We start from the raw sequence: 26,979 nt of genomic DNA, 5'->3' as shown, positions 1-26,979 counted from the left end.
GTGAGCTCGTGATCTTCCCACGTGTTTGCAGTGGAGCGGCTTCCCCTCTGGCTCACCCCTTCCCAGGCTGCAACAGTCCAGATCTGTGCTGTTAGCGACTTTTCCTCAGGTAACATAGGAAGGCAGCGGCATGTGCTGTGGCATAGCAGGTAAAGCCGCCGCCTGCAGTGAGTCCTGGCTGCTTCACTCCGATTCAGCTCTCCGCTGTGGCCTGGGAAAGCAGCAGAAGACGGCCCAAGTCCCTGGGCCCCTGCACCTGCGTGGGAAGACTCAGAGGAAGCTCCTGGCTTCGGGTCGGCCCAGCTCTGGCCGTTGCGGCCAACTGGGGTTCCCCCCCACCAATTTTTGTAGTAAGGCTTTGGTGTGGGTGTTCTGAACACATGGCGGGCGGGGGGGGGGGGCGGAGGCGGCTCCTCCAAGACTATTAATCCCCAGGGATGTCTCATGCTCCACCCCAGCAATTCACCCACACTTCCATGAAAAGTATTCCCAGTTTCTGGCTCCAGCAACTTGAGCTCCTGGTAGGCGGTTGCTGGCTGCACCTTTTGATTTTGGCATGGTGTGCCCTACAGCTTCAACTCTCCAACGGGCCCGTCTTTGTCCTGCTGTAAGCTCAAGGGGGCCAGCTTCTAAACCCTACCCGCGCAGGCGCTGAAGTAGCAAGAGTTCACTTGGAATGGTCACCCTCTTCCCTCCATAGAATGCCATGCCCAGGCAGGTTGGCCACAGCCCAGCTGTGCCATCAGTGAGTCTTCCCCGTGACAGTGTCCTAAGCCAGGCAGAGTGGAGAGGACCGCTGTCCTGACCTCTCCGTGCGGGTCAGCACTCTGCGCATGTACGGTGCCGGGCTGCGCTGCTGGCTCACGTCCACTTAGGGCACACACTGACAGGAAAGAGCATCATCAAACTTCCCTTTGTACTTCCGAGTTGATGTTCCTGGCCCCAAGTCAAGGTCTTACTTCCTTAGCAAGGCTGGACTATGGCAAGCTGCACTTACTGATCGACTTACAAACACAGCATCTCAAGAACTGACAAATCCTTTTTCTCAATTTCCTGGTTTATTTTTGTGATGACTGACAGCCAGTAATATTAAATCTGACCAAATTCTTGGAAACCAAAAGGCCTCCAAGCTGAAGTGCCCAAATGGCTATTTCAGAAACAAAGGAGAAAGAGAGAAGGGGGGCGGGGGAGGGGAGGGAGGAAAACCGACCATCCCGGACCCAGTCTTGGAGAGCAACAGGTGCACAGATACATTTAGGACAAGATGGTAGTTCATTAAGCTAGCTCTTCACTCTTCAGGAGCTGTCTGCACCTAAACTCAAAAAGTGAGACAAAAGCACATTCCACTTAGCCAGAAGACGCGGGAAATGGTATTGGAAAGTCACCCTTTCATTCAGTCAGTAACTGTGCTAAAAGCCAGTGGGCCCAGGCACAACCTGGAGTCTTGCATCTTTCATGTAAACCCAGTGTGTGCCTCCTGGTTCCATGGCGAGCCTCAGTCTTCTCATCTGTAAAGGAAAACACGACCTACTTCACGAACTTGTGACAGAGATCATAGTGGGAAAACTGAAGACGTACATTCTCTTGTCCTAAATTGGTTTCTAACTCCTCGCCCAGTCCAAACACTGGCATGTTGTACCCATCACGGCCAGCATCTGCTGAGCGCTGAACCCACATGCCACGCAGTATGCAAGCAGACGGAGACACACGTGTCGCACCTGTAAAAGCCTAGGGGCCAGGAGCCTCCTGCTTTCATTGGGCATGCCCTTCCCCACTCCTGTAACCAAAACAAAGGACATCGAGGCAACAGTTCAAGCAAACCCATAGGATGTAGTAACATGGAAATGCCCTGCCCTTAACCCCTCTTCTGCCCTCCTGAGCAGGAAACCAGGTACCAGAAACTACCATGACAATAGGTTAACAGGCCATTTTTTTTTTTTTTTAAAGATTTGAAAGTCAGAGTTACAGAGAGAAGGAGAGGCAGAGAGAGGTCTTCCATCCATTGGTTCACTCCCCAAATAGCTGCAACAGCTAGAGCTGAGCTGATTGGAAGCCAGGAACCAGGAGCTTCTTCCGGGTCTCCCATGTGGGTGCAGGGGTCCAAGCACTTTGGCCATCAGCAGGGAGCTGGATCGGAAGAGGAGCAGCCAGTACTCGAACCAGCAGCCATACGGATGCCAGCGTCAAGGGTGGCGGCTTTACCTGCTCTGCCACAACGCCAGCCCCAGGCAGACTTACAGGAGCTTAAGGGCTTCTAACCACCAACCTCCCCCTTCCCGACCCCACCACCATGCGTGCAGTTAAGAGCACCTGCATTTTTCCTTCAGAGGTTAAAGGTGTAGTTTTACTATAGACCATGGTCTCAGTTTAACACTGAAAAGCATCCTCCCCTAAATTAGGCAAAAACACATTCTCTGGAATAAGCAACGTTTTGCTGAATTTAAGTCCCATTCTCTCGCTTTGTTCCAAGTGATCAAAACCAAAAGAACTCCCAGCCGGCGCTGCTGCTCACTAGGCTAATCCTCCGCCTTGCGGCGCTGGCACACCGGGTTCTAGTCCTGGTCGGGGTGCCGGATTCTGTCCCGGTTGCCCCTCTTCCAGGCCAGCTCTCTGCTGTGGCCCGGGAGTGCAGTGGAGGATGGCCCAGGTGTTTAGGCCCTGCACCCCCATGGGAGACCAGGAGAAGCACCTGGCTCCTGCCATCGGATCAGGGCGGTGCGCCGGCCGCAGCAGCCATTGGAGGGTGAACCAACGGAAAAGGAAGACCTTTCTTTCTTTCTCACTGTCCACTTTGCCTGTAAAAAAAAAAAAAAAAAAAAAAAAAAAGGACCCCCAGGCGCTATGGACATTGTTGTGCCGTGGGAGGCTGTCCTGGACACTGTGGGAGGTTTAGCAGCATCTCTGCCTCCCACCTCAGATCCCAGCAGCATTCCCCAGCTGTGACAATGTATTTCCAGACGCAGTGGAACGTCCCCCAGCGGCAAACTCATCCCTGGTTGAGAACCACTGCTTTAGCGAAATTACACGTCTAGCAGCCTTACCATCCTCCATGCCCACATGCAAACGGCCAGCCCTGAGCTTATTTCTCCAGCTCACTGCAATGCAATCAGTATGCCGCTTAGCTTTGTGCTTCTTCATGTGTCGGAAGCACCCAGAATTCGGGAACTGTGAAATACTGCTTGGGCAACAAAGGGCCTAATTATAGTGCAACTCTGACTTCTTCCCATGACTTCCCATCTCCACCCTTGGGGAGCCACAGCCTAAACCAGTTTGCTCTCAAATGGCTGGGGCTGTGTCCAGGAGGCACCTCTGAAGTGCAGGATCCCCCCTCTTTGCCGGGGGGTTGTGCCGACTCGTCTGGAGACCACAGCCCCGGCTGCAAAGAGCTGGCAACAGCACAGGTCAGGGAGCAGCAGTCGCGTATTTTCTGACCTAGTCAGGGTAGAGCACTTCTCCCCTAAAGAGGTTAAGGTGTGCCACAATCCTGCGTTGAATTAAAGCAAGCACAAATGTGCTAAGGAAAGGCTTACTCCACCCCTGTGAAGATTAAACAAGTCACTCAGATAAACCAGGAAAAAAAAAATTCTTCTGAAAACAAGGAGGCATGGGGCGGACCTATCTTAGAGGCCTTTGAAAGAATCGCTTGAGATTTTATTTTTCAAATGCACAAAGTGCTTCCTAACAACCCAGAAGCTTTAAGGAATGCTTGTTTTAGTGCATCACTTTTTTTTTCTTGTCTAAAAGAAAATACCCCATTGAAAGGGTGGAGGCACACTTGATATCACCACTGCTGAAAGAGGAATGGAGTTACAGGAATGAGGAGTATATAATTAGTAAATAATCCCTCTCAACAAGTGAGTTAAGTAGGAAAGCCAGGAGGGAGGAAAGTCGAAGGCAACACAATCGGTGCATGTCAGAAATGCATTTTAATTTTTATTTGAAAACAACTTAAATTTTTAGACAAATGATTTTAGTATATAAATTTTATTTTATTTTTGTACAGAATATAAAGATTTCCCTCATAATCTTCCATGTGAAGGGTATTACAGGCCTGAAGGAAGAAACTTTTTGCACACAAATGTGTATCTCACGTGGTTGGTTCTGGAAACAAATGGTGTAGTGCTCCTACACATAAATAAGTGACACCACACATTAAGAAGGGGGAGAAAAATATTCTAGTTAATCAGATTCAAGAAGCAAACATGACACAAAAACTGTGCAAATAAGACAGAGTAACTTTAGTTAGGACACTGCAGATTGTACTGGAAGGCTGGTGAGGCTATAGTGTGCACCACATTAAAACAGCGAGGGAGAGTCATTTATAGAGAAAGGCGGGGATGAGGGATTTTCACTAAAGCAAATTAACTTCTTGTCAACTGCCAAAACAAAAGGAAACAAAACTGAGCACATGAGTGTTAGTATACTGAAGGCATGTTCTACCAGTTTCTGTGCAGCATGCTGAAGTTAGTTAGAACTTCTTCACTGGTGCCCACGAATCACGAATGGTCACATTTTTGCCCCTTCTCACCAAATTTCAGGCATGCCTTATTTTAGAGGGAGTATAGCTTTTATCTATGATTTCATCCTGTAAAAACATGTGAAGACAACGTTCATTCTGTGCCAGAGGATGACCAGCGACCCTGGGAATAAAAAGTGCAAATTTAGTACAAGCGTTTATAAAAGGGGTAGCACTAGTAGTGGTCCAAACACACACATATACAGTTTACTACCAACAAGTGTTGTTCTGGGCTGCCTATAAAGCTAGGCTCCTTCAACTAATGGTATATGCGCTTTCCTTTGGTTCACAAGAGTAATTCAGAACACAGTTAATTGCAGATTAACTTTGCATAGCTTCTGGCATGTGTACCCAATTAGCTTCTTAACCATTAGCTGATGTATTCACGAGAAATTTAAATGGATTGTAATGTTAAAAGTGAAATACACTCTAAAAATTCATTTTAAAGAGGAGGATATAGGACTGGAATTGGAAATACAGTGAAGCTTAGTGAAAGCCTAAACAACTAAGATACAGGCACAAACGTCCAGGTGTGTGCGTGTGTGTGTGTGTGCGTGTGTGTAATATATTTACTTGCTTTTAAAGGTTTCCATCCCTGCCTAATACAAAAGCAAACTGGGCACCAGACTTCTAATATAACATTGCCTTTCCCCAAAGGAAGCTATATGGTCACAAAAAGACAAATGAAGATTGTATGCTACAATAGATAATAGTGAGTTAAAGGTTTTGTGTAGCTCCTTTTCTTCTATGAACCACTCACAGATCTTCAAATTACTAAGTAAAAATTTAAGTATAGGCTCACACAACAATATTCTCTAGGCTTTGACTTTACTTGGTCAAACAAGGCCAATGTACAATTACAGTGAGCCCTTTCTTGATGTAACATTGGCTGTTACTTTGGTTTCTTAAAAACAGGTAGAAAGTATCTTCAAAATGTTCACTGACAAATGCATATTATGGTTAAAAATAAAAAGCTTTCAAATTTCTTTGCACCCAAGTAAACTTATCTTTTAATTCAATTTTCTCCAAGTGTTTTGAAGTCCCTTGGTCTAATAGTTCAAGTGGGGATGAACTAAAAGCTAGAAATACTGGCTTGGGTTTATCAAGAGTTTCTAACCTGAAAGACAAATAATCCTAAGTCTTCTTACATTTTCAAAAGAGTACATTTTCTGCGAAAATTAAAAATGTACACCTTTTACACAAGACGTGCTGATAATAACCTCGATCTGCAATCAAACAAAATGATTGCAAGTATATTGTTAGCTTTATTGTTCATGCTAGAACATACCTTAAATCAGAAAGAATCATAAGTAAAACTATTTTTTAAATGCTGTAATTTTAAATGCAATTTGCATAAATTACCCAAGAAAAATAAATACAAAACTTAGGCCAACACAAAGCTATTCATTTCAATTACTCAGGTGTGTTAATATTTATCACATGATATTCAACTTGTCAGATACTTTAAGTAATTCTGAAAGTTAGGAAATGGCCAAAAGGAAAGGCATGCTCACAGCTGAGCACAGCATCTGAATGACCAGTAGTCACTTCGAGACTCTGTTCACACTGATCCTTGTAGAGTAGAAAGCACTTACTTGTTTATAAACTGCTCCAGTCCTTGCTTCCTTTCCTCAATAAAATTGTCATCAAATATTCCGTCATCTCCTCTAAAAGGAAGTTGGCGCAAAAATGCTTTCCCAGGGAGTGGGGGAACTACAACCTAAAAGACAGAAAGAACATTCTTGACTATGTTGGCTGGGCACAACGTGAAGGAAAGCTAGCGCACTCTCACACTAGTTCAAATACAGAAGAAAATGAATTTCGAAACAACGCTGAAAAAAAGACAGCATTTTCGAAGCAAGATAAACAAATGCAGAAAAACCCACTGGGTCAAAGCTCCTCAAAGGCTAGGTCCACAGCTTGTCTTGGACTCATCAAAGCAACAGTATTCACAAACTCAAACGAAGGGCTGCTGGTGCTCCTCCGGGACTGAGGACACGCGCGAATAAAACGCTGTGTGTTCTCACTGCGACATGGGTGGGTCAGAGTTCTGCACTTTCTTCAGCCTCTAACCATCTGCAAGTTTCGGATTTGTGCTTGAGGTGATGACAAAACATACAATCCCATTTGTCACCACTCTTCCAACTTCCTCTCCTATCCCCTATTCTGGATCTTTCCCTAACAGCCTGTCATTTTTTCCTTCCCTCACTGTCAGAACACCCAAATTACCCCCTGCAAAATCCAACAGAGGACCAAGGCACGCTGATCTTTCCCTTCTGGAAGCTATCTGAAGATCAACTCATTTCAGTCAGCACTTAGCTCTGCAGTTCACAGGTTACTGGGCTTCTCCATCCTAGGGTTCTCAACCACGGCACGGCTGATGTTTTAAGCCAGGTGACTCTGTCCTGGGGCGAGGGGCTGGGGACTGCCCAGTGCACTGCAGAATACTCCGCTGCACTCCTGCCGCCCTCTGCCCCACAGACGTCTCCAGACATCCTCAAAGGCCTTCTGGAGGGAAAGTGTCCTACTAATACCTTCAAACCAAGGACTCTGTTTTAGGTTTCTTATGGGCCAAGAAAAGGTGAGCATACAACGGAAGTTTAAATATCTTAAATGACCAGCCACTTAGCTGACTCCTTATATCAAAACAGAAAAGGTTTAAGTGAACAATTAGAACAAGGAGAAATGAAAATAACAAACATATATTTAAAACATTTCTTTCACTGATAACACAAAGTATATCTACTCCAAGAGAGTAAAAACTTTAAGTTCTTGCTGTAATTTTTGTATCTAGAAATTTACCCTAAAACAATGATTTTACAGAAAAAAAGGAAAATTGCAGTTCAACTGCATACAAACGAGCAACAAAAATGACAACAAAGACAACATGAAACCAGATGCCTGACTTAGACATTATAATCTCTTCTGAGATTTATTACTCCAGGAGTCCAGTGATTATAAACATCTAAGGTTTTATTTCCTGAAGTCTCCTTTAATATTCATCAATTGTTTAGTTGAGTGTTAAAATCTACAGGGATCTTACAATTGAGAAATAAAAGGATCCTGACCACTGATCACTACTTGGTGGGCAGCAGAAAACACCTCTATCTACAAAGCTATAATATAAAAGCTACTACATAAAAAAGGACTCTATGGGGCCGACGCTGTGGCACAGTGGGTTAACGCCCTGGCCTGAAGCGCCGGCATCCCATATGGGTGCCAGTTCGAGACCCGGCTGCTCCACTTTCCATCCAGCTCTCTGCTATGGCTGGGAAAGCAGTAGAAGATGACCCAAGTCCTTGGGCCCCTGCCACCCACGTGGGAGACCCGGAAGAGGCTCCTGGCTTCGGACTGGCGCAGCTCCGGCCATTGCGGCCATTTGTGGAGTGAACCATTGGATGGAGGACCTCAATATCTCTCTCTCTCTCTCTCTCTCTGTGTGTGTGTGTGTGTGTGTGTGTATGTGTGTGTATAACTCTGACTTTCAAATAAAATAAATAAATCTTAAAAAAAAAAAAAAAGACTCTAGAGGGGGCCAGTGCTGTGGTGCAGTAGATTAATCCTCCATCTGCCGCCCCTGCATCCCATATGGCTACTAGTTCTAGTCCGGGCTGCTCCTCTTTCTCTCCAGCTCTCTCCTATGGCCTGGGAGAGCAGTGGAGGATGACCAGGAAGAAGCTCCTGGCTTCGGATCAGTTCAGCTCCAGCTGTTGTAGCCATTTGGGGAGTGAATCAGCAGATGGAAGATCTCTGTCTCTCCCTCTCACTGTTTGTAGCTCTACCTCCCAAATAAATTTAAAAAAACAAAACAAACTCTAGAATCGGTGTGCTAAATAAGTGACCATTATTAACTCATGGTAGAAATTGACAGAAAATTTAGGAAAAAGATCACTATGTGGGTAAGATACATTCAAAACAGTCTTTCAAATGGATGCTAAGACTGCATACAACAGGAGTAACAATCAACAAAAATCATGAGCGCTAAAAAGATCCTCTTCAACATTAAATTATTTTTGCTTAAATAGTCTGAAAAGATCTCATTAGAATTCTTACACCACTTTAAGTCATGTGTGAGAGACAGGAAGACACCTGGTAAGCCTAATACACTGAAAGCAAAGCACTTGAATAAAAGTTGAGGGACCGAACTATACTCCCCAGTAAAGACAGCCAAGGTCACCTAGTTTAGAGCAGATCTGATCCACCTCAGTTAAAAGTATTAACATATGATAACGTGATGCTGCCGCCCTTGGCAATACTCTAACGTGAGTACAACTTTCACAGGTTCAGTCCCCAAGATACTTACCTGGTCTGTTAAATGGGAAGCACTGTGCTTCAAAGGACACCATGAAGAAAGTGAAAAATAACCCACAGACTGGGAGATTTTGGCAAATAATGTATCTGATAAAGGACCTGGACCTGTGAGAGTTCCTTTGACTTTCTATGTACAACTCCAAATAAAGAGGCAAATGGCAAAATAAATGGGCAAAGGACTTGAATAAACATTACTCCAAAGAAGACACCCAAATGGCCAATAAGTACATGAAAAGATGATCCACATCATTAGCCATCAAAGAAAATCAAAGCCAACAACAAATGAAGACAGCATTTCCAAGGCACTAGGACAGCTGTACTGAAGAGAAGGTGTACCAAAGTGGGACTCTCACACGCTGCTGGTAGAAATGAAATTGGTGCGCTGCTCTGGAACACAGCCTGGCAAAAGAGTTATGCCTAAGAGCAATGAAAACCGGTCCAGAAAAAAACGTGCATAAATGTTCTTCAGAGTATTGTATTTATATATATATATACATATATATATACACACATATATATACACATACATATATACACATATATATATATAATGTAACAATCCAAAAGGTCACTAAATGATGGACAGATAAAATATAGTATATCCACACAACAGGATGTTACTTACCAGTGCAAAAAGTACTGATACATATTACAACAGGCTGATCCTCAGGAACATGCAAAGTGAGATAAACTGCACACAAAGGATCACATATCCTGTGATTTTCCAGTTATTTTAAAAAAAGTTGAGCAAACAACAAACATAAGCTAAAATATTTGCTACATGCCATTTATATGATATGTCCAGAGAAAGCCAGTTAGTGGATGCTGAGAGCTGGTAAGGAGCAATTGGGAAGAAATTGGAAGTAACTAATGGGAACAGGGCTTCTTCTACAGGGTGATAAAATGCTCTACAACTGATTACAGTGATGTTTGCAAGCTCCGGGAATACACTAAACACCACTGAATGATACACTTGAAATGGGTACTGCGGGGTAGACACCTGGCCTAACAGTTGAGCTGTCAGTGAGAGAAACAGACACACACATACTCTCATTCACAGCAGCCGGGGTTGGGCCAGGCTGAAGCCAGGAGCTGAGAATTCAACCTGGGTCCCCACATGGATAGCAGGGACCCAAGTACCTGAGCTATCACCTACTGCCTCCCACAGTATGCGCCTACTGCATTTTAGTCCTAAAGTCACTTTTCATCCTTCTGAGCATCCCATGCCCTTCATGGCTCCAGGTCGCGATGCCACTCTGGAACAGAGCTGAAATGAGGGATTTTAGGGTGAGGCTTCACTCCATTCAATTTATTTTGCAGCCAAAGCCATCAAAGTTTCTTCTAAGAGAAGAAATCCAACAGTGTTGTTAGACCACAGGTGACAACCTATTAGCAGGTCAGGGCCACCACTGAGGAAAAGCTAATCTAAAGAACATCTGCCTATATTACACAAAGGTAATTACTGTTTCATGAAAACTGTCACATGTACATGTGTGGTAATGAAAAAGCATACTTGTGATGAGTCAATAAAACAAAACTGGAAATACACTGACATGAGATGTATGGAAGAAGAGAAACTTGGCCAGAGGTGCAGAGAGGGTGAGGTGGGGTAAGATGACAGAAAGGAAGGAAGTAAAGCAAGAAACTTCAAAGAAGTATCACTCCAGTGTGGGTTAACAAAGGCCTTGGTTGGCACTGAAGAAAACAAAAAGAGTTCCAAGGAAAAACTACAACAGCTCCTCCCCAACACCCATGAAATAACTGAAGATTTGAAAAAAAGAAACTGTGTCTGCTTTAACCCTACTTCGGTCAAAATCATTTTCCTGAAAGGTCTTCAACAATAAAACTTGAGATGTTTTGTCTTAAAAACAACTCTTACCTTGCTCTCTCTTTCTAATTCACTTCGCAGCCATTCAAAGTCACTGTATCTTCTTCTAACGGTAGATTCCTTCAGCTTGAAAATTGGAAGATTTGTCTGAAACAAAAAAGTCACCCCTAAGTTGAAACAGGTTAAGGAGACTTCAAAAGAAAATGGTTGGGGGTAGAGGGGCAATCTGTCAAATTGATAATGTGAGTCTGGCTACCTTAGATTAGAAAATCATTGGCTACCTTAGATTAGAAAATCATTAACTTAGTAAGACATTTTTACCTATAGCAAAACTTAGGGAAAAAAAGTGTATCGTTTAAACTAGAATACAACTTTTTTTTTTAATTTAATTTTATTTATTTGAAAGACAGAGTTACAGAGAGAGGTAGAGCCAAAGAGAGAGAGGTCTTCCATTCCACTGGTTCACACCCAAATGGCCGCAACCCTCGGAGCAGCACTGATCTGAAGCCAGGAGCCAGGAGCTTCTTCCAGGTCTCCCACATGGGTGCAGGGATCCAAGCACTTTGGCCATCTTCCACTGCTTTCCCAGACCATAGCAGAGAGCTGGATCAGAAGTGGAGCAGCCAGGACTTGAACCAGTGCCCTTATGGGATGCCGGCACTGCAGGCTGGGGCTTTAACCCACTGCACCACAGTGCCAGCCCCTAGAATACAACTTTTAAAACATACCATTACATGTATGCTTCTGGATATCACTCTGAGGTTAGTCACATAAATATAGGTCATTTTCCCCCTTATTATTGCAGTGAGTAGGGGTAAGCAAAGCTAGCTCTATTATCCAGCTCAGCTAGTACCTTGGTACACAGTGCTCTGACAGAAAATACATGCTACCTATTTTTACACAAAATACAAGACACTGTTATTAGAACTAGATTAGAGCCGGAACAATAAAAGACACGAGTAAGGCTTTAAGTTTTACTTCTTAAAAAAGTCACAAGTAAGTATATATTTATGGGGCACAATACACGTACACATTGTGGGGTGATCACATCAGAGAAAAGAGTGAGAACGTTTACAGTTCTTTTCCTTGTCTGCAGTCACCAGGCCATGCATCGGCACACTAGAACTTACACCTGCTCACCATCTGTGAGGTTGCACCCACTGACCAGTGTCTCCCCTCTTTCCCTGTCCCATCCTGCTTCTGTTTGTTTGGCTATAAAGCATTATTTTTTTTAAAGATGTATTTATTTATTTGAAAGTCAGAGTTAAACAGAGAAGAAGAGACAGAGAGAGAGAGAGAGAGGTCTTCCATCTGCTGGTTCACTCCTCAAATGCCTGCAATGGTGTGATCTGAAGCCAGGAGCTTCTTCTGGGTCTCCCACATGGGTGCGGAACCCAAGGACTTGGGGCATCTTCCACTGTAAAGCATTACTCTTAATGGCCTTCTAAAGAATGCCAACAACCAGGGAAGTGTTGCAATGCACATTCTCTTACCATTAGAAGGAAATTAAGAATCAAAAAAAAGGGTTCAGCATTGTGGCATAGTAGGTAAAGCCACTGCCTGTGACACTGGCATCTGGCTGCTCCACTTCTTATCCAGCTCCCTGATAATGGCCTGGGAAAGCAGAAGATGAACCAAGTGGCCCCTGCCACCCATGTGGGAGACCTTGGTGAAGCTCCCGGCTTTGGCCTAGTCCAGCCCTAGCTGTTGTGGCTATCTGGGGAGTGAACCAGCAGATGGAAGATCTCTCTGTCTCTTCCTCTTGTAACTCTTTCACAATAAAAAATAAATCTCAAAAAAAAAAAAAAAAAAGTCAAACAAAAAAACATTTCCTGACAGAAAAAAAAAAAAAAAAAAAAGGAGAGGAAGGGAGAGAGGGAGGGAGGGAAGAAGGAAAAAGGGGAGGAGAGAGGGAGGTAGGGAACATAAAAGGAAATGAAGGGGGGCTGGCGCTGTGGCTCACTAAGTTAATCCTCTGCCTGTGGTGGCAGCATTCCATATGGGCGCCGGTTCTAGTCCCGGCTGCTCCTCTTCCAATCTAGCTCTCTGCTATGGCCTGGGGAAGCAGTAGAAGATGGCCCAAGTGCTTGGGCTCCTGCACCCACATGGGAGACCAGGAAGAAGCACCTGGTTCCTGGTTTCAGATAGGCGCAGCTCGGGCCATTGTGGCCATTTGGGGAGTGAACCAGCAGATGGAAGACCTTTCTCTCTGTCACTCCCTCTACCTCTCAAATAAATAAAATCTTTAAAAAAAAGGAAACAAAGTCATCCTCATAGATTCAGAGTTTTCCAAATAGAGGACAAGGTAAACATGTACTTTTTGTTCTTTTTTCTTTTGAAAGGCAAAAGGACACGGACATACACACACACACACACACACACAGAGTGAGAAAGAGAGACAAAGAATCTTTTACCCATTGTTCACTTCCAATATGCCCCAACAGCCAAGGCTGAGCTAGGCTGAGGCCAGGAGCCCAGAACACATGTGGGTTTCCTATGTGGGTGGCGGGAACCCAAGTACTTGAACCATCATCTGACTCCCAGGATACAAATCAGCAGGAAGCTGTATTACAAGTGCAGGAGCCAGACTCAAACGAGGAACTCCCACGTGGGATGTGGATGTCCCAGGCAGCAACTTAACTGCTGTGATAAATGCCTGCCCCACACCCTGCATCCCCCCCAACTTCGTCCTTTACAAGAGTGCAAACACTAATTGTTACCTCTTCTGTCAACTTCCAAAAGTAAAAAACAAGAAACATTTGTATTATCTTCTAGTGAGTCCCTCTGAAGAAAAAATATGCTAACAAGTCCAGTAAAAAGATTTATGACTAAAGACTATTAGAACTGGTATAATGCCATCATTTTATTATCAAAAGATTTAAGGAGAAGAAGGAGAGGAAGCTGGGGAGGGTGGCGGGGCCTGAGGAAGCCCCAAGGGAAGCAAGCCTGGGCTGCCTGTGCTGCTGGAAGGGACAGGATCACTGCCGCGTGGAAGGGCACATCCTCTTGGTGACTGCTGGCCACACCTGCCCTGCCTGGCTGCAGGTACCCAGGATGAGGCTTCCCTGAGGGCACTGACCAATGTCACAGTCAATGGATAAAGAGGAGAAAATGAAATCTCTTACAACACAGGTGTCAGACATGTCTTGTGATGACTGCTTTGTTGTGCTAACAAAGTATGTTTGGCGTTTTCATAAAAAATTTTTTAAAATGCATATGCATGGGTCATCGCTGTGTGCAGGTTAAGCTGCCTGAGATGCTGGAATCCCACATGGGCACTGGTTCATGTCCCAGCTGCTCCACTTCCAATCCAGCTCCTTCTCAATGGCCTAGGAAAAGCAGCAGAAGATGGCCCAAGTGTTTGGGCCCCTGCCACTCAAGTGGGAGACCAGGAAGAAGCTCCTGGCTCTGGCCTAGCCCAGTGCTGGCCATTGCAGCCATCTGGGGAGTGAATGAGTGGATGGAAGATATATCTCCTGCTAACTCTTTCAAAACAAATAAATATATCTTTTAAAAAAATGCATATGCATATAGCATCACGAAGGTAACGCAATGCCGTATCTTACTAAAAATGCTACTTAACACCATATATTCTTTTAGACAATATATTTTGTCCCTTGATTCAGTCTTTATTTCCAGAACTGCAAGATATTTTATAGTTGAAAAGAAAAAAATGCCAGCTGTAGGGCAAGACAGGTGTCCTGCTTTGTACAAAGGGACATCACCGTCCTGTAAAATTCACTCCAAGGAACATTCCTCTCATTTGTTAAACCTAATGCCACTGGTAAATAGTTGTCATTCAGCAAAAGAAAAGCTCTTTATTCAGGACCTTAAATCCATTTTGTAGTGCCCTCAATTTTTTTCCAAAGTGTATTAACTCCTCTATGTTGTATACCTTACAGCCTGGAATCTTCTACCGATGCTATTGGGCGTAACAGTGTATAGGTTTCAAGCGCGAAACCTAATCTCAAAAGAGGTTTAAAGCACTTGAATTTTCTTTCCCAGGTAACCACAACATTTGTTCATTGTATTCATGACTAAGAGCAAAATTGCACCTAACAAGACTCTTATTATACTAAAAGTCAAGCTTATATTTAGAGGTGCTGGCTTGTTGTACAGAGAGGTATTCTCATTCCCCACAGGGAATAAAATCAGGTCCCCTGGAGAGCAGGATGATAATTCCAGAAAGAAAGCACTGGATTATTTCTCTCTAATTTCACCCATTGGCTTTTTAACCAAGTTCACCCTTCCGCATTAAAATATTAAGTCTTTGTAAGTGTCTAAAGATAGAAAAGCCTTCACAGAGCTGAGTGTTTTCTGCAGGTGAGATTTTACATTTAGAATCCCCTCCTCTCAAATTACTTTACAAAAGGGATTAACTGCTCTCTTTATTCAATATGTTAAGATCAAGCTTGTGAAAAGAGTTCCTTAAGAATTTTCATACTTCTGGGCACGGAAGTCTATAAAGTTAATCTCTGAAACAACATATCAAGCTTACAGGTACAACGTTGAGGGAAAAGTGCCAATTCAGCTCATTTTACCTCCCATTTTCCCTTTTGAACTTTTGACACAATCATGATTATATCTGATTCCCCCTAGTGGAGGGGGAGTGAGTGAGGGAAAAGTCCCTTCCCTCCACGATTAGTTAACAGTCTGATAAATTATACATTACAAACAGGATCATAGTTTAAGAAAATTCCTTTCAGTGTTTTAAGGTGGCTATGATGAGGGCTGCTTTAGAGTTCTGACAAAGTCGCATCACACCCTTTACATTCAGAGTGGTAAATCTGCCTTGAAACTTCTTCCTGGGCAGCCTCAGTTAAACGGCGTCCCACACTGCAGCACCTGCTTCCATACTGGTTCCCGATTCTAACCAACTGCTAATGCAGACCTTGGGCTGGGGCACCAGTGATGAGTCCAACAGCTGAGTTCCTGTCACTCACATCAAACCTGGACTGAGCTCTCAGTCCTGGCCTCAGCAGGTTCCCTGTCACCGTGTGACTATTTGTGGAGTGAACCAGGGGATGGAAGATCTCTCTCTCTCTGTCTCTGTCCCTCTGCCTTTCAAATCAGAATGAAAATAAATTTTTTAAAAATTTAGGATGGAAATGACAAAGAAACTACTATAAACCATAAACAAACTTGAAAGACAAATAACAAATTATGGACAAATATTTGTAATATACAATAAAGGAATTAAGTTCATTAAAATGTAGAGAACTTAGAAAACAATTCAAGGGGCCGGCACTGTGGTGTAGCGGGTAAAGCTGCTGCCTGTGATGCTGGCATCCTATATGCGTTCTGGTTCAAGTCCCAGCTGCTCCACTTCCCATCCAGCTCCCTGCTAACGTGCCTGGAAAAGCAGCAGAGGATGGCCAAAGTCCTTGGGCCCCTGCACCCACATGGGAAACCTCGAAGAAACTCCTGGCTTCAGATTGGCTCGGCTCCTGCTAACCAAGACTGGTGCTGAGGCACAGCCGGTTAAGCTGCCGTCTGTGACAGTGGCATCCCATACGGGCACTGGTTCAACTACTTGCTTCTCCACTTCCAATCCAGCTCCTGGCTAATTGCCTGGGAAAAGAAAGCAGAGGGAGATGGCCCAAGTGCTTGGGCCCCTGCAAGCATGTGGCAGACCTGGACAAAGCTCCTAGCTCCTGGCTTCAGCCTGGCAGAGCCCTTGCCACTGTGGCCATTTTGGGAGTGACCCAGATGGAAGCTCTCTCTCTCTTTTTCTAACTCTGCCTTTCAAATACATAAAAGTAAATATAAAAAAGACTAACCAACAAAACTGAAAGAACACAGAAAAACCAGTAGCCAATAATGTTTAAAATCACTCACATATGACATGCTAATTGAAACAGCAATATTCCACTTTCACTTATTAGGCAGGCATTAAATTCTAAATGCCCAGTGTTGTTGAGAGGAGATACAGTCTTATTTATTTATTTTTGGACAGGCAGAGTTAGACAGTGAGAGAGATAGAGAAAGGTCTTTCTTCCGTTGGTTCACTCCCTAAATGGCCGCCACGGCTGGCGCTGCACTGATCCGAAGCCATGAGCCAGGTGCTTCCTCCTGGTCTCCCACGCAGGTGCAGGGCCCAAGCACTTGAGCCTTCCTCCACTGCACTCCCAGGCCACAGCAGAGAGCTGGACTGGAAGAGGAGCAACCAGGACAGAATCCGGTGCCCCAACTGGGACAAGAACCCGGGGTACCGGCACCACAGGTGGAGGATTAGCGCTGGCCAAGACAGTCATTTTAAAAATCATTTTAAAAGCCTACTGGTGGCCGGTATGGGCTGTATGGGAGACCAGGAAAAGCACTTGGCTCCCGGCTTCAGATTGGCACAGTGCGCCAGCCGCAGCGGCCATTGGAGGGTGAACCAACGGTAAAGGAAGACCTTTCTCTCTGTCTCTCTCTCTCTCACTGTCCACCTGTAAAAAAACAAAAAAACAAAACAAACAAAAAAAACAGTGGGCCAGAGCTGTGGTGCAGTGGGTAGGGCTGCTACCTGCAGTGCCAGCAACCCATATGGGTGCTGGTTCGAATCCTGGCTGCTTCACTTCTGATCCAGCTTTCTGCTATGGCCTGGAAAAGCAGTAGAAGATGGCCCAAGTCCTTGGGCCCCGGCACCCACGTGGGAGACCTGGAAGGAGCATCTGGCTCCTGGCTTCGGATCAGCTCAGCTCTGGCCACTGCGATTATTTGAGGAGTGAACCAGCGGATGAAAGACCTCTCTCATTCTCTCTGGCTCTACCTCTCTCTGTAACTCTTATCTTTAAATAAATAAAATCTTAAAAAAAAAAAAAAAGCCTACTGATGGTATTGAGAACTGGTTTAGCCTTTAAATAGAGCATACTGGTAGATTTATAACTCTTTTAAATGCATCTTTTTTTTAAAAATTATTTTATTTCTTGGAAAAGCAGAGTTACACAGAGAGGAGGAGAGACAGAAAAAGAGGGAGAGAGGAAAGAGAGATCTCCATCTGCTGGTTTACTCCCCAGATGGCCCCAACGGCCTGGGCTAGGCCAGGCCAAAGCCAGGAGCTTCATCCGGGTCTCCCACATGGATACAGGGACCCAAGGACTTGGGCCATCTTTAGCTTTCCTGGGCATATTAACCGAGAGCTTGATCAGAAGTGCAGTAGCCAGAACTCAAACTAGTACCTGTATGGGATGCTGGCACTGTAGGCCGTAGCTTAATTCACAGTGCCACAATGCCAGCCCCAAATGCATCTATCTTTTGAGCCAACAATTCCATTAGGAATTAAACCTACAAATATTTCTAAATATGTGATAAGGTATAAGTGAATAGAAATTTACTTTAGCATTGTTTGGTAACACCCCCCACCAATACAAAAAGAAAACCAGAAATACAAAAAATTTAGAAACCTAATGAAACTGATAGAAACACGAAGTACTATGCAGCTTTTATACAATATGACTTAGCCAGAGACTGATGAGAAAGGCTACTGAGATGTGTTATTTCAAAACAGTACATAAGGCAGAGCATCTGAATAGTAACAAAGAAGCTTAAAGGAACTGATAACGGATTTGGCCAGGTTTAACACAGGGAGCTAGCCATACCACAGGATGACAGTTGAAAATGGTGTTAATAGTATGAACTAAATGCAGAGAAAAAGCAGGTGCAGCAGAAACAGACTTAGAGCTGGCAGGGAAGCACAGTGCTGCAGCTTGTGATACAGCATTCCACATCAGAGCTCCAAATTACGTCCCATATGCTCCGCTTCTAATGCAGTTTCCTGCTAAAGGGCCTGGAAACCCATAGAAGATGGCCCACACGTACTTGGGTCCCTGCCACCCATGTGGGAGAACTGGACACAGTTCCTGGCTCCTGGCTTCTGCATGGCCCATACCTGGCTGTAGCCATTTCAGAAGTGAATCGGCCAATGGCCCATCCTTGCCCCACCCCCTGCCCGTCACTCTGCCTTTCAAAGAAAAAATAAAGACTTAGTAATTCTTAATTCTTATATAGCCTAAAGTATAGAGACAATGGGAAATAAGACTATAAAGGTTAAAGTCATTGAGTGTCTGGCAAAGATACTTATCTGTGAGCATCAGGTATTAATAAACACCTTTGAGCAAGAAAATGGCATCTTTCAACAGAAAATAGAAAGGAGATGTTACCACAGAAACAGAAGCTAAAGAATGTGGCAGTTTAGCTGCAGGTGCGTTTTAGGTGTAGCCATAGGACAGCTGGTCCTAAGGTTTATCTGCTCAAAGTAAAAGGACAAGAGTCAGACTACTCAAGTAAATCATAGCCAAAATCCCTTAGAAGTTTTACTTTGGATGTCCACTTAAAATATTTTAGGATTATCCAGAGAGAAATAAGAGTACTGAATTCTAAAATTAAATGTAAGTCAGGCTTAAATATGACTGACTTTAATATGATAAAAACTCTGGAAATTCAAACAACAACACTTAGTATTCTCACTCTGACATTCACATATTTCCCCTGATCTCAAGAGACAGGCAAAAATATTCCTAAAGTCTAGCATAGGAAAGCAGCATCAATTTGTATGGGTGTTTATTTTTCTTTCTTTTTTTTGTTTTGAGAGGCAGAGTGGACAGTGAGAGACAGACAGAGAGAAAGGTCTTCCTTTGCCGTTGGTTCATCCTCCAATGGCCGCCACGGCTGGCGCACCGTGCTGATCCAATGGCAGGAGCCAGGTACTTATCCTGGTCTCCCATGGGGTGCAGGGTCCAAGCACTTGGGCCACCCTCCACTGCACTCCCTGGCCACAGCAGAGAGCTGGCCTGGAAGAGGGGCAACCAGGACAGAATCCGGCGCCCCGACCAGGACTAGAACCTGGTGTGCCGGTGCCGCAAGGTGGAGGATTAGCCTAGTGAGCCGCGGCGCTGGCTTTGTATGGGTATTTCTTAGTAAATGTCAGAAAAGGTAAACGGGGTAATCTTGGTCTACTTCTGATTTCTCATTTTCATTCATGGTGTTAGTGAAAAGTTCTACAAATCATATTTCATTATATACTTGAAGCAAAAATGAGGTTCAAATAAGCCAGACTGATCTCAGGACCTGTATAAGAAACTCACTATAAACAATCATTTAAATTTATATCATGGTAATGGCCAAAATTAATATTTAAAAAGCAAAGAATTGTAATTATAGGTAGCTTGAAAAAGTTACCTGGTTGCCTGGAATCTATGAAGTCCATAAACCTATCACATTTTTTTCTATACACCCAAAAGTCTTTATTTTCATATGCCAAATGATAGTTAATTTGTTACCACTGTTTGCTAACATAAACACTGGAAAACTACAAAATAATTATCAAGAGAGACAGAAGCTGAGAATATAAGAATATTTGTATCTGGCACAGAAAGGAGCTTCTAATTTTTTTTTTAAAAAAAGGTTTCTTTATGTGTTTATTGGAAAGGCAGAGTGAGAGAGAAAGAGAAGGGGGGGAGATGGGGGTGGAGAAAGGGAAAAAGGGAGAGAGGGAAAGAGAGAGGGCGAGGGAGGGAGAGGGAAGGAGAGCAAGAGAGCGAGGGAGAGAGCGCTTCCATTCGCTGGTTTACTCTGCAAATGGCCGCAATGGCTAGGACTGGGTGATATGGAAGCCAGAAGTCTGGAACTCTAACTGGGTCTCCTACCTGGGAGGCAGGGGCCCATGTATTTGTGCCATTTTCTGCTGCTTTCCCGGGCGCATGAGCAGAGAGAGCTAGATATGAGGTGGAGCAACAGGGATTCAAACTGTGCTCTTATGGGATGCCAGTGCAGCAGGCCACAGCTTAACCCACCAACAGCTACTAAAATCACATCTAACCCAGGTCTGGCCCAGATGTTGGTCTTTCTTTGTTTCTCTCTCTGAAATTCTGCCTTTCAAATAAATAAATCTTAAAAATATTTTTCTAAAAAGCCACACCTAATCCTGGCAAGAAGTAAGTGATAGTTTCAAGTAGTTGGGTCCCTGTCACCCACATGGGAAACCTGGGTTCAGTTTCTGGCTACTTCCCTGGCTGTTGTACACATCTGGGGACTGGACCAGAGGATGGTACATCTAATAAACTCAATAAAATTAGATAAACATTATTCAATTAAAAATCCCCACCTTCCATATTCTGCTACTACCACTAAAATAAAAAAGATATCAGTGGGGCCGGTGCTATGGTGTAGCAGGTAAAGCCACTGCTTGTGATACTGGTAACCTATGTGGGTGCCAGTTCAAGTCCGAGCTGCTCCACTTCGATTTGGCTCTCTGTTATGGCCTGGGAGGGCAGTGGAGGATGGCCCAAGTGCTTGTGCCCCTTCACCCATGTGGGAAACCTGGAAGAAGCTCCTGGCTCTGTATCATCCCAGCGGATAGAGGACCTCTCTCTCTCTTTCTCTCTCTGCGCCTCTGTCTCTGTAACTTTCAGGTAAATAAATAAATCTTAAAAAAAAAAAAAAAAAGGTGGTGAAAAACCAAAAAGGTATCAGTGGCTCTTCCACCTGGTTATATTGCAGAATTACCTGGGTTATCTTTTTTTTTTTTTTTTTTTTTTTTTTAAGATTTTATTCATTTGAAAGGCAGAGTTACAGACACGCAGAGGGGGAGAGGGGGAGAGAGAGAGAGAGAGATCGGTCTTCCATCCACTGGTTCACTCCCCATCTGGCCGCAACGGCTGGAGCTGTGCTGATCCAAAGCCAAGAGCTTCTTCTGGGTCTCCCACAGGGCCTGAAGATTGGGCCATCTTCTATTACTTTCTCAGGCCATAGCAGAGAGCTGGATTGGAAGTACAACTGCTGGGACTCGAACTGGTGTCCATATGTGATGCCTGCACTGCAGGTGGCGGCTTTATCCACTATGCCATAGCGCCGGCCCTTACCTGGATTATCTTAAAATTACTTTTTTTTAAATGGAGGTATAACACAAATAGAGAAAAACACACAAATGCATCAAAGAGACAGTTTGGAGGCTGGCATTGTGGCACAGCAGGCTGGGTCATTGCATGCAATGCCAGCATCCCACAGGAGTGCTGGATAAAGTCCTGGCTGCTCCACTTCTGATCCTGCTACCTGCTAATGCCTGGGAAAGCATCAGAGGATGATCCAAGTGCTTGGGCCCCTACTACTCACATGGGAGGCCAGGATAGACTTCCTGTCTCCTGGCTTCAGCCTGGTCCAGCCCTGACCATCACAGCCATTTAGGGAGTGAACTAACAGATGGAAGATCTCTCTCTCTCTCTCTCTTTACCCACTACACCACAGCACAGGCCCCAACCTACTCTTTATATAAAAGAATAACCACCCATTTTCTACAAAAAGTGTAACTAACCACACAAGATCAGATCATCAGGAATCCACATGGACATAGTCACAGAACAGATTTTTGAAACCATGGTATGGAAGTCTAAAACAAGTGCTTCCTTGCAGTCCAAGCACAGGAAACTCCCACACTATGGTCTCCAAAAAGCTAAGTCTGAAATACTTAGACAGGCTGACCTATTAAAGTCAGCAGCTCACTGATACCCTATCTGTAACCTGATTATCTCTGATAGCCAAGCAGGAAAATCAAGCCTGAAAATGTGATCACCTGAAATAGCTTGACAATAGATACTAGAAAAATGTTTACAAGGTGTGTCTAGTATTTCTTAAGATAGTGTCACGTGTACATTTAAAAAAGAGACTGGCAACAATATCAAAAGTATACTCAATAGGCCATACTCTATTCACCCAATCCTAAGAGATGTAAATGGATGCCCACTACAGTTCTCATTAAACAGCTGCATTTCTCCAAATATCTACATCTAGAGATAAAGGATAAGCTGAGAAGTGCTTAAGCTATTACCTCTCTCTTCAATACTTTTGATACTTGTTTTACGCTATCTGGAACAGCATGAAAAACTGGAGATATGGTTTATAACCTAGATGAACTCTAAATATGGCTAGAGAGAAGTCATTTACAGGAAGAATAAGCTTTTAGTCTGGAGAACCTTTGAAATGTAGATTGTCACTAGGCCAAGGTATTTAGTTTCTTTCTTTTTTAAAAAATAAGGACATAGCCTTGCAGGGATACAATTCCTCGCTATTTTAAAAGAAGTATCCTTTATGGTGTTATTTCTAAAACAGTAGAGAATGAATTATCTAGATTAGTTTAATGCATAAACCAAGTAATTCCATATACCTTTTCTACTTTTGCCCATAGTCTTCAATTGTGGATTAGCAACAAGAAACATTTGTGAGCTTGTGCAAGATTTTCATTGAACAATCTTCACCTGAACTGTGCAATAGTTATTCTATGGTAAAGAAAAATTCATTCATAACAGTTCATGAACATTTACTAATCCTACAGGCTTATGGTAAAAGAAAACTGCCTAAGACCTTTTTTCTACAATTTTTGTAGTGCAGAGTATTTTCTTTATTTCTATTTCCAACTTGTGTAATCCCAGAAATCATAACCCTCAAGTGCTGTAATCTGGAGAATCTCATTCAACTTCTCAGAGTAGAGTTTGAACACCAGTATTTTATTGACAGGCACATGGAGAGACAGCAAGAAAGAGAGCTCCCACCCTCTGGTTCACTCCCCAAATAGCTGGGACTGGGCCAGGGGCCTGGGAGCCAGGAACACAGGAGAGGTCTCCCACATGCGTGGCAGGAACTGAGCTACTTCAGCCATCACTGCTGCCTGCTGGGGTCTGCATTAGCACGAAGTTAGAGTCAGGAGCTTGGAATTAAACCCTGGTGCTCTGACAAGGGATGCAAGTGTCTTAACCACGAGGCTAAACACCTGCCCTGGACATCAGAATTTTGAAAATAATTTTAATTAATTAATTAACTAATTAGAAAGGCAGAGTGATGGAGACAGAGAGGGAGACAGAGATAGAGAGAGAAGTCAATCTTCCATCTGCTGGTTTACTCCCCAAACAGCCATAACGGCCAGAGCTGGGCTAGGCCAATACTAGGAGCCAGGAACTCCATCCAGGTCTCCCATGTGGATGGCACAGGCCCCAGTACTTGAGCCATCATCTGCTGCTTTCCCAGGCACATCAGCAGGGAGATGGATGGGAAGTGGAGAAGCCAGGACTCCAACCAGTGCTCAGATAAGGGACGGCAATGCCAGTGTCACAGGTGGCAGCTTAATGTGCTGCACCACAATGCCAGCCCTGAACATAAGCACTTTTAAGTGATTCTAAGATGTAGCCAGAGTTGAAAACCATTGCCCTAGATTAACATCCCTAAGACAGAATAGACGCTTAGAAAGCTGCATGATCACCAAGTGATTCTGGTTTAGCTGAGATGAATATGGGAAATAAAGTCTTACTTCCTCAAAAATAGCGACTTGAATCTAATACTATGAGAATATTGACCTGGGAATGGTATGCAAAGACATTCTAAGTAAAACCATGAGGTGGAAATCAGTGAAAGAATATCACTTAAGAAGCTCTTTTCAACAATCATAAATTTCACATGGAACCTGAATTACCAATGTAATTCTGAGGGGTAAAAAAACAAAGTTGGCGGCATCACACTTTTTGATTTAAAATATTACAAAGCTATAGTAATCAAAACCATATGATCCTCGCATAAAAATGGACTCCAAGATTAGTGGAGCAGAATAAAGAGCCCAGAACTAAATCCAAACATACCTGAGTATGGTCATCTAATTATCAACAAAGCACCAGTTAGACATACTAGGAAAAGGCCAGTCTCTTCAGTAAATGGTGCTGGGAAAACTTGATTTCCACATGCAAAAGAATTAGATCCTTATCTTAACACTATACACTATCAACTCAAAATAAATAAAAGACCTAAATGCTAAGACCTGAAACCATGAAACTTTTAGAAGAAAATCTAGGGGAGAAGCTCTTCACTTTGATCTTAGCAATGTCACACCAAAAAGTCACGGTACAAAAGCAAAAGCAAATTAATGGGACTGCATCAAACTAAAATGGATCTGCGAGCAAACAATGAAACAGAAAGGTGACCTAGAGATTTTGAAAAAATTACAATTGCAAACCATTTATCAAATAAAGGGTTAACATCAAAGATTTAGAGAAAACTCATGCAACTCAATTTAAAAATGGGCAAAGAACATGAATAGACCTTTCTCCAAAGAGGACATGATCCAGAAACCCCTCTTCTACGTATACACCCAAAAGAAATGAAATAATCACCTCTAAAGATATGTGCACTCCCATAGGCACTGCAGCATTATTCAGAGTGGTATGCCTGTACAACTGAGTATCGTCAGCCTTAAAAAAGGAGATCCTGCCATTTGCCAGAACGTGGGTAGATCTGGAGGATACGAAGTGAAATCAGACAGAAAGAGGAAAATACTGTATGACCTCACTTATAGGTGGAATTTTTCAAGACTTATTTATTTGAAAGTCAGAGTTACACAGAGAGGGAAGAAGAGGCAGAGAGAGGTCTTCCATCCACTGGTTCACTCCCCAATTGGCTGCAACGGCCAGAGCTGCGCCAATCCCAAGCCAGGAGCCAGGAGCTTCCTCCGGGTCTTCCCATGTGAGTGCCGGGGCCTAAGGACTTGGGCCATCTTCTATTGCTTTCCCAGGCTATAGCAGAGAGCTAGACAGAAAGTGGAGCAGCTGGGTCTCGAACTGGTGCCAATATGGGATGCTGGGACTGCAGGTGATGGCTTTACCCACTACACCACAGCATTGGCCCTAGGTGGAATCTTTAAAAATGTAAATTATATATACACACACACACACACGTGTGTATATATATATATGGTTACCAGGGTCAGGATGGGGAGGAAGAAATGGGGAGATATAGGCCAAAGGATACTACATGGTAAATAAGTAGGATGAACAGATCAGATGTGCAACATGAAAACTACTGTTAATAATAATGTGCTGCAGTCAGGGCATCTGCTGAATAAGTTCTTACCATAGGGGGGAAGTTAACTATATGACAGATCAGTCCATTAGCATTACTATGGTGGCCATTTTACTCTCTGTGTATGTCTTCTTAAAAAGATGTATGTATTTTTTAAGATTTATTTATTTGAAAGGCAGAGAGAGAGGTAGGTCTAGGATGCCAGCCTGGCAGGTGGCAGGCCTGCTCACTACGCCACAGCACTGGCCCCAAGATTTATGTATTTTAAAGTCAGAGGGTCACTCCCCAGATGGCTGCAATAGCCAGAGCAGGGCCAGGCAGAAGCCAGGAGTGCAGAAAAATGGATGATAGCCAGATGATGTCTTCATATATATGATCATATATATGATCAACAGTCTCGGCTGAGCTGCCAGCCAGGCCTACCACTGGATCATCTTGGAACTCCTCCGCTCAAGCTGCCCAGCAGGTACAAGTGGTACAGAGATAAGCCATCCCTTCACAAGGTCTCACCCAACTGCAGAACTGTGATGAAGTCAATACTCGGCTGTTACTATTAAGTCATCAATTGTTGGGATTCATTGTTACACAGCAACAGATCGACTGAATCAATAACTTACCTCTGACAGAATTTGGTTACACAGTAAGATTATAGAATATTTTATATATAAAAACTTGGTAATGCAAAAGTATACAGACATGCTGTTTAACTCTATTTACTCCTTTTTGCTTCCTCAATTAGCTTTTGACTATGTTCTGAGTAGATGAGATTCCCCAAAACTCCAAGGTTTAAATTCATTCGGGAATATTAACCAAGGAAAGTATCAACTCTTCCATAATGACCTGATCAAAAGAACTGATTTTTTTTCTTTGTAAATGGAGTTAGGTTTTGGTCCATCTTTTTCTTTACTATTAACTTCCTGTTGATAGCTTGTTGTTCAGTAAGGTTGAAACACAACAGTGTTTATTTTTATTAGATTATCTATTCGTAGAAATCAGGTTTGCAACTGATATCTGAGGGCTCTTCAAAACATTCATGGGAGGGACCATCACAGTGGTGTAGCAGGTTAAGCCACCACCTGCAATGCTGACATCTCATATGGAAGCTAGCTGGAGTCCCAGCTGTTCCACTGCTGATCCAGCTCCCTGATAATGCACCTGGGAAAGCAACAGAAGATGCCCCAAGTGCTTGAGCCCTTGCACTCACACGGGAGATATCAAAGAATTTCTGGGCTCCTGGCTTCAGCCTTTAAGGCCACTTGTGGGAGTGAACAAGTGGACAGATGATCTCTCTCTCTTTTTTCTCTCTGTAACCCTACCTTTCATACAAATGAAAATAAATATTTAAAAAGAAAAGTTCATGGGAAATGTGTAACATGGAAAACTATACAGATTTCATACTTTTTATACCAAAATAAACATATTTTAATTCCATTTTCTATGAACTTTTGTTTTTGTTTTTGTTTTAAAGAGTATTTATTTGAAAGACAGAGTTAGAGAGAGAGGTAGA

General features: G+C 43.6%; 1 protein-coding gene and 1 long non-coding RNA gene across 2 annotated transcripts in view; both read right to left on the bottom strand.

Moving 5' to 3' along the window:
- Window positions 1-1,039: 1,039 nt before the first annotated feature.
- LOC138849625 (uncharacterized) lies at window positions 1,040-2,826 on the bottom strand. The gene is made up of 2 exons (XR_011388595.1): window positions 1,719-2,826; window positions 1,040-1,508 (listed from the first exon to the last, which is right to left on the bottom strand). It is a non-coding gene; the product is annotated as an uncharacterized lncRNA (long non-coding RNA).
- A 1,708-nt stretch (window positions 2,827-4,534) lies between these two features.
- The window catches only part of SNX3 (sorting nexin 3), a 47,665-nt gene continuing 25,220 nt past the window's right edge, over window positions 4,535-26,979 (bottom strand). Inside the window, exons 2-4 of the mRNA NM_001171324.1 lie at window positions 10,707-10,802; window positions 6,112-6,236; window positions 4,535-4,640 (exon numbers count right to left, since the gene is read on the bottom strand). Coding sequence (NP_001164795.1) covers window positions 4,535-4,640; window positions 6,112-6,236; window positions 10,707-10,802 — 327 coding nt within the window. The remainder of the gene's footprint in view (window positions 4,641-6,111; window positions 6,237-10,706; window positions 10,803-26,979) is intronic.

The sequence above is a fragment of the Oryctolagus cuniculus genome, chromosome 5, assembly GCF_964237555.1.
Source record: "Oryctolagus cuniculus chromosome 5, mOryCun1.1, whole genome shotgun sequence".
Classification (NCBI taxonomy): Eukaryota; Metazoa; Chordata; class Mammalia; order Lagomorpha; family Leporidae; genus Oryctolagus; species Oryctolagus cuniculus.
This window is presented reverse-complemented; position numbering and strand designations above follow the sequence as displayed.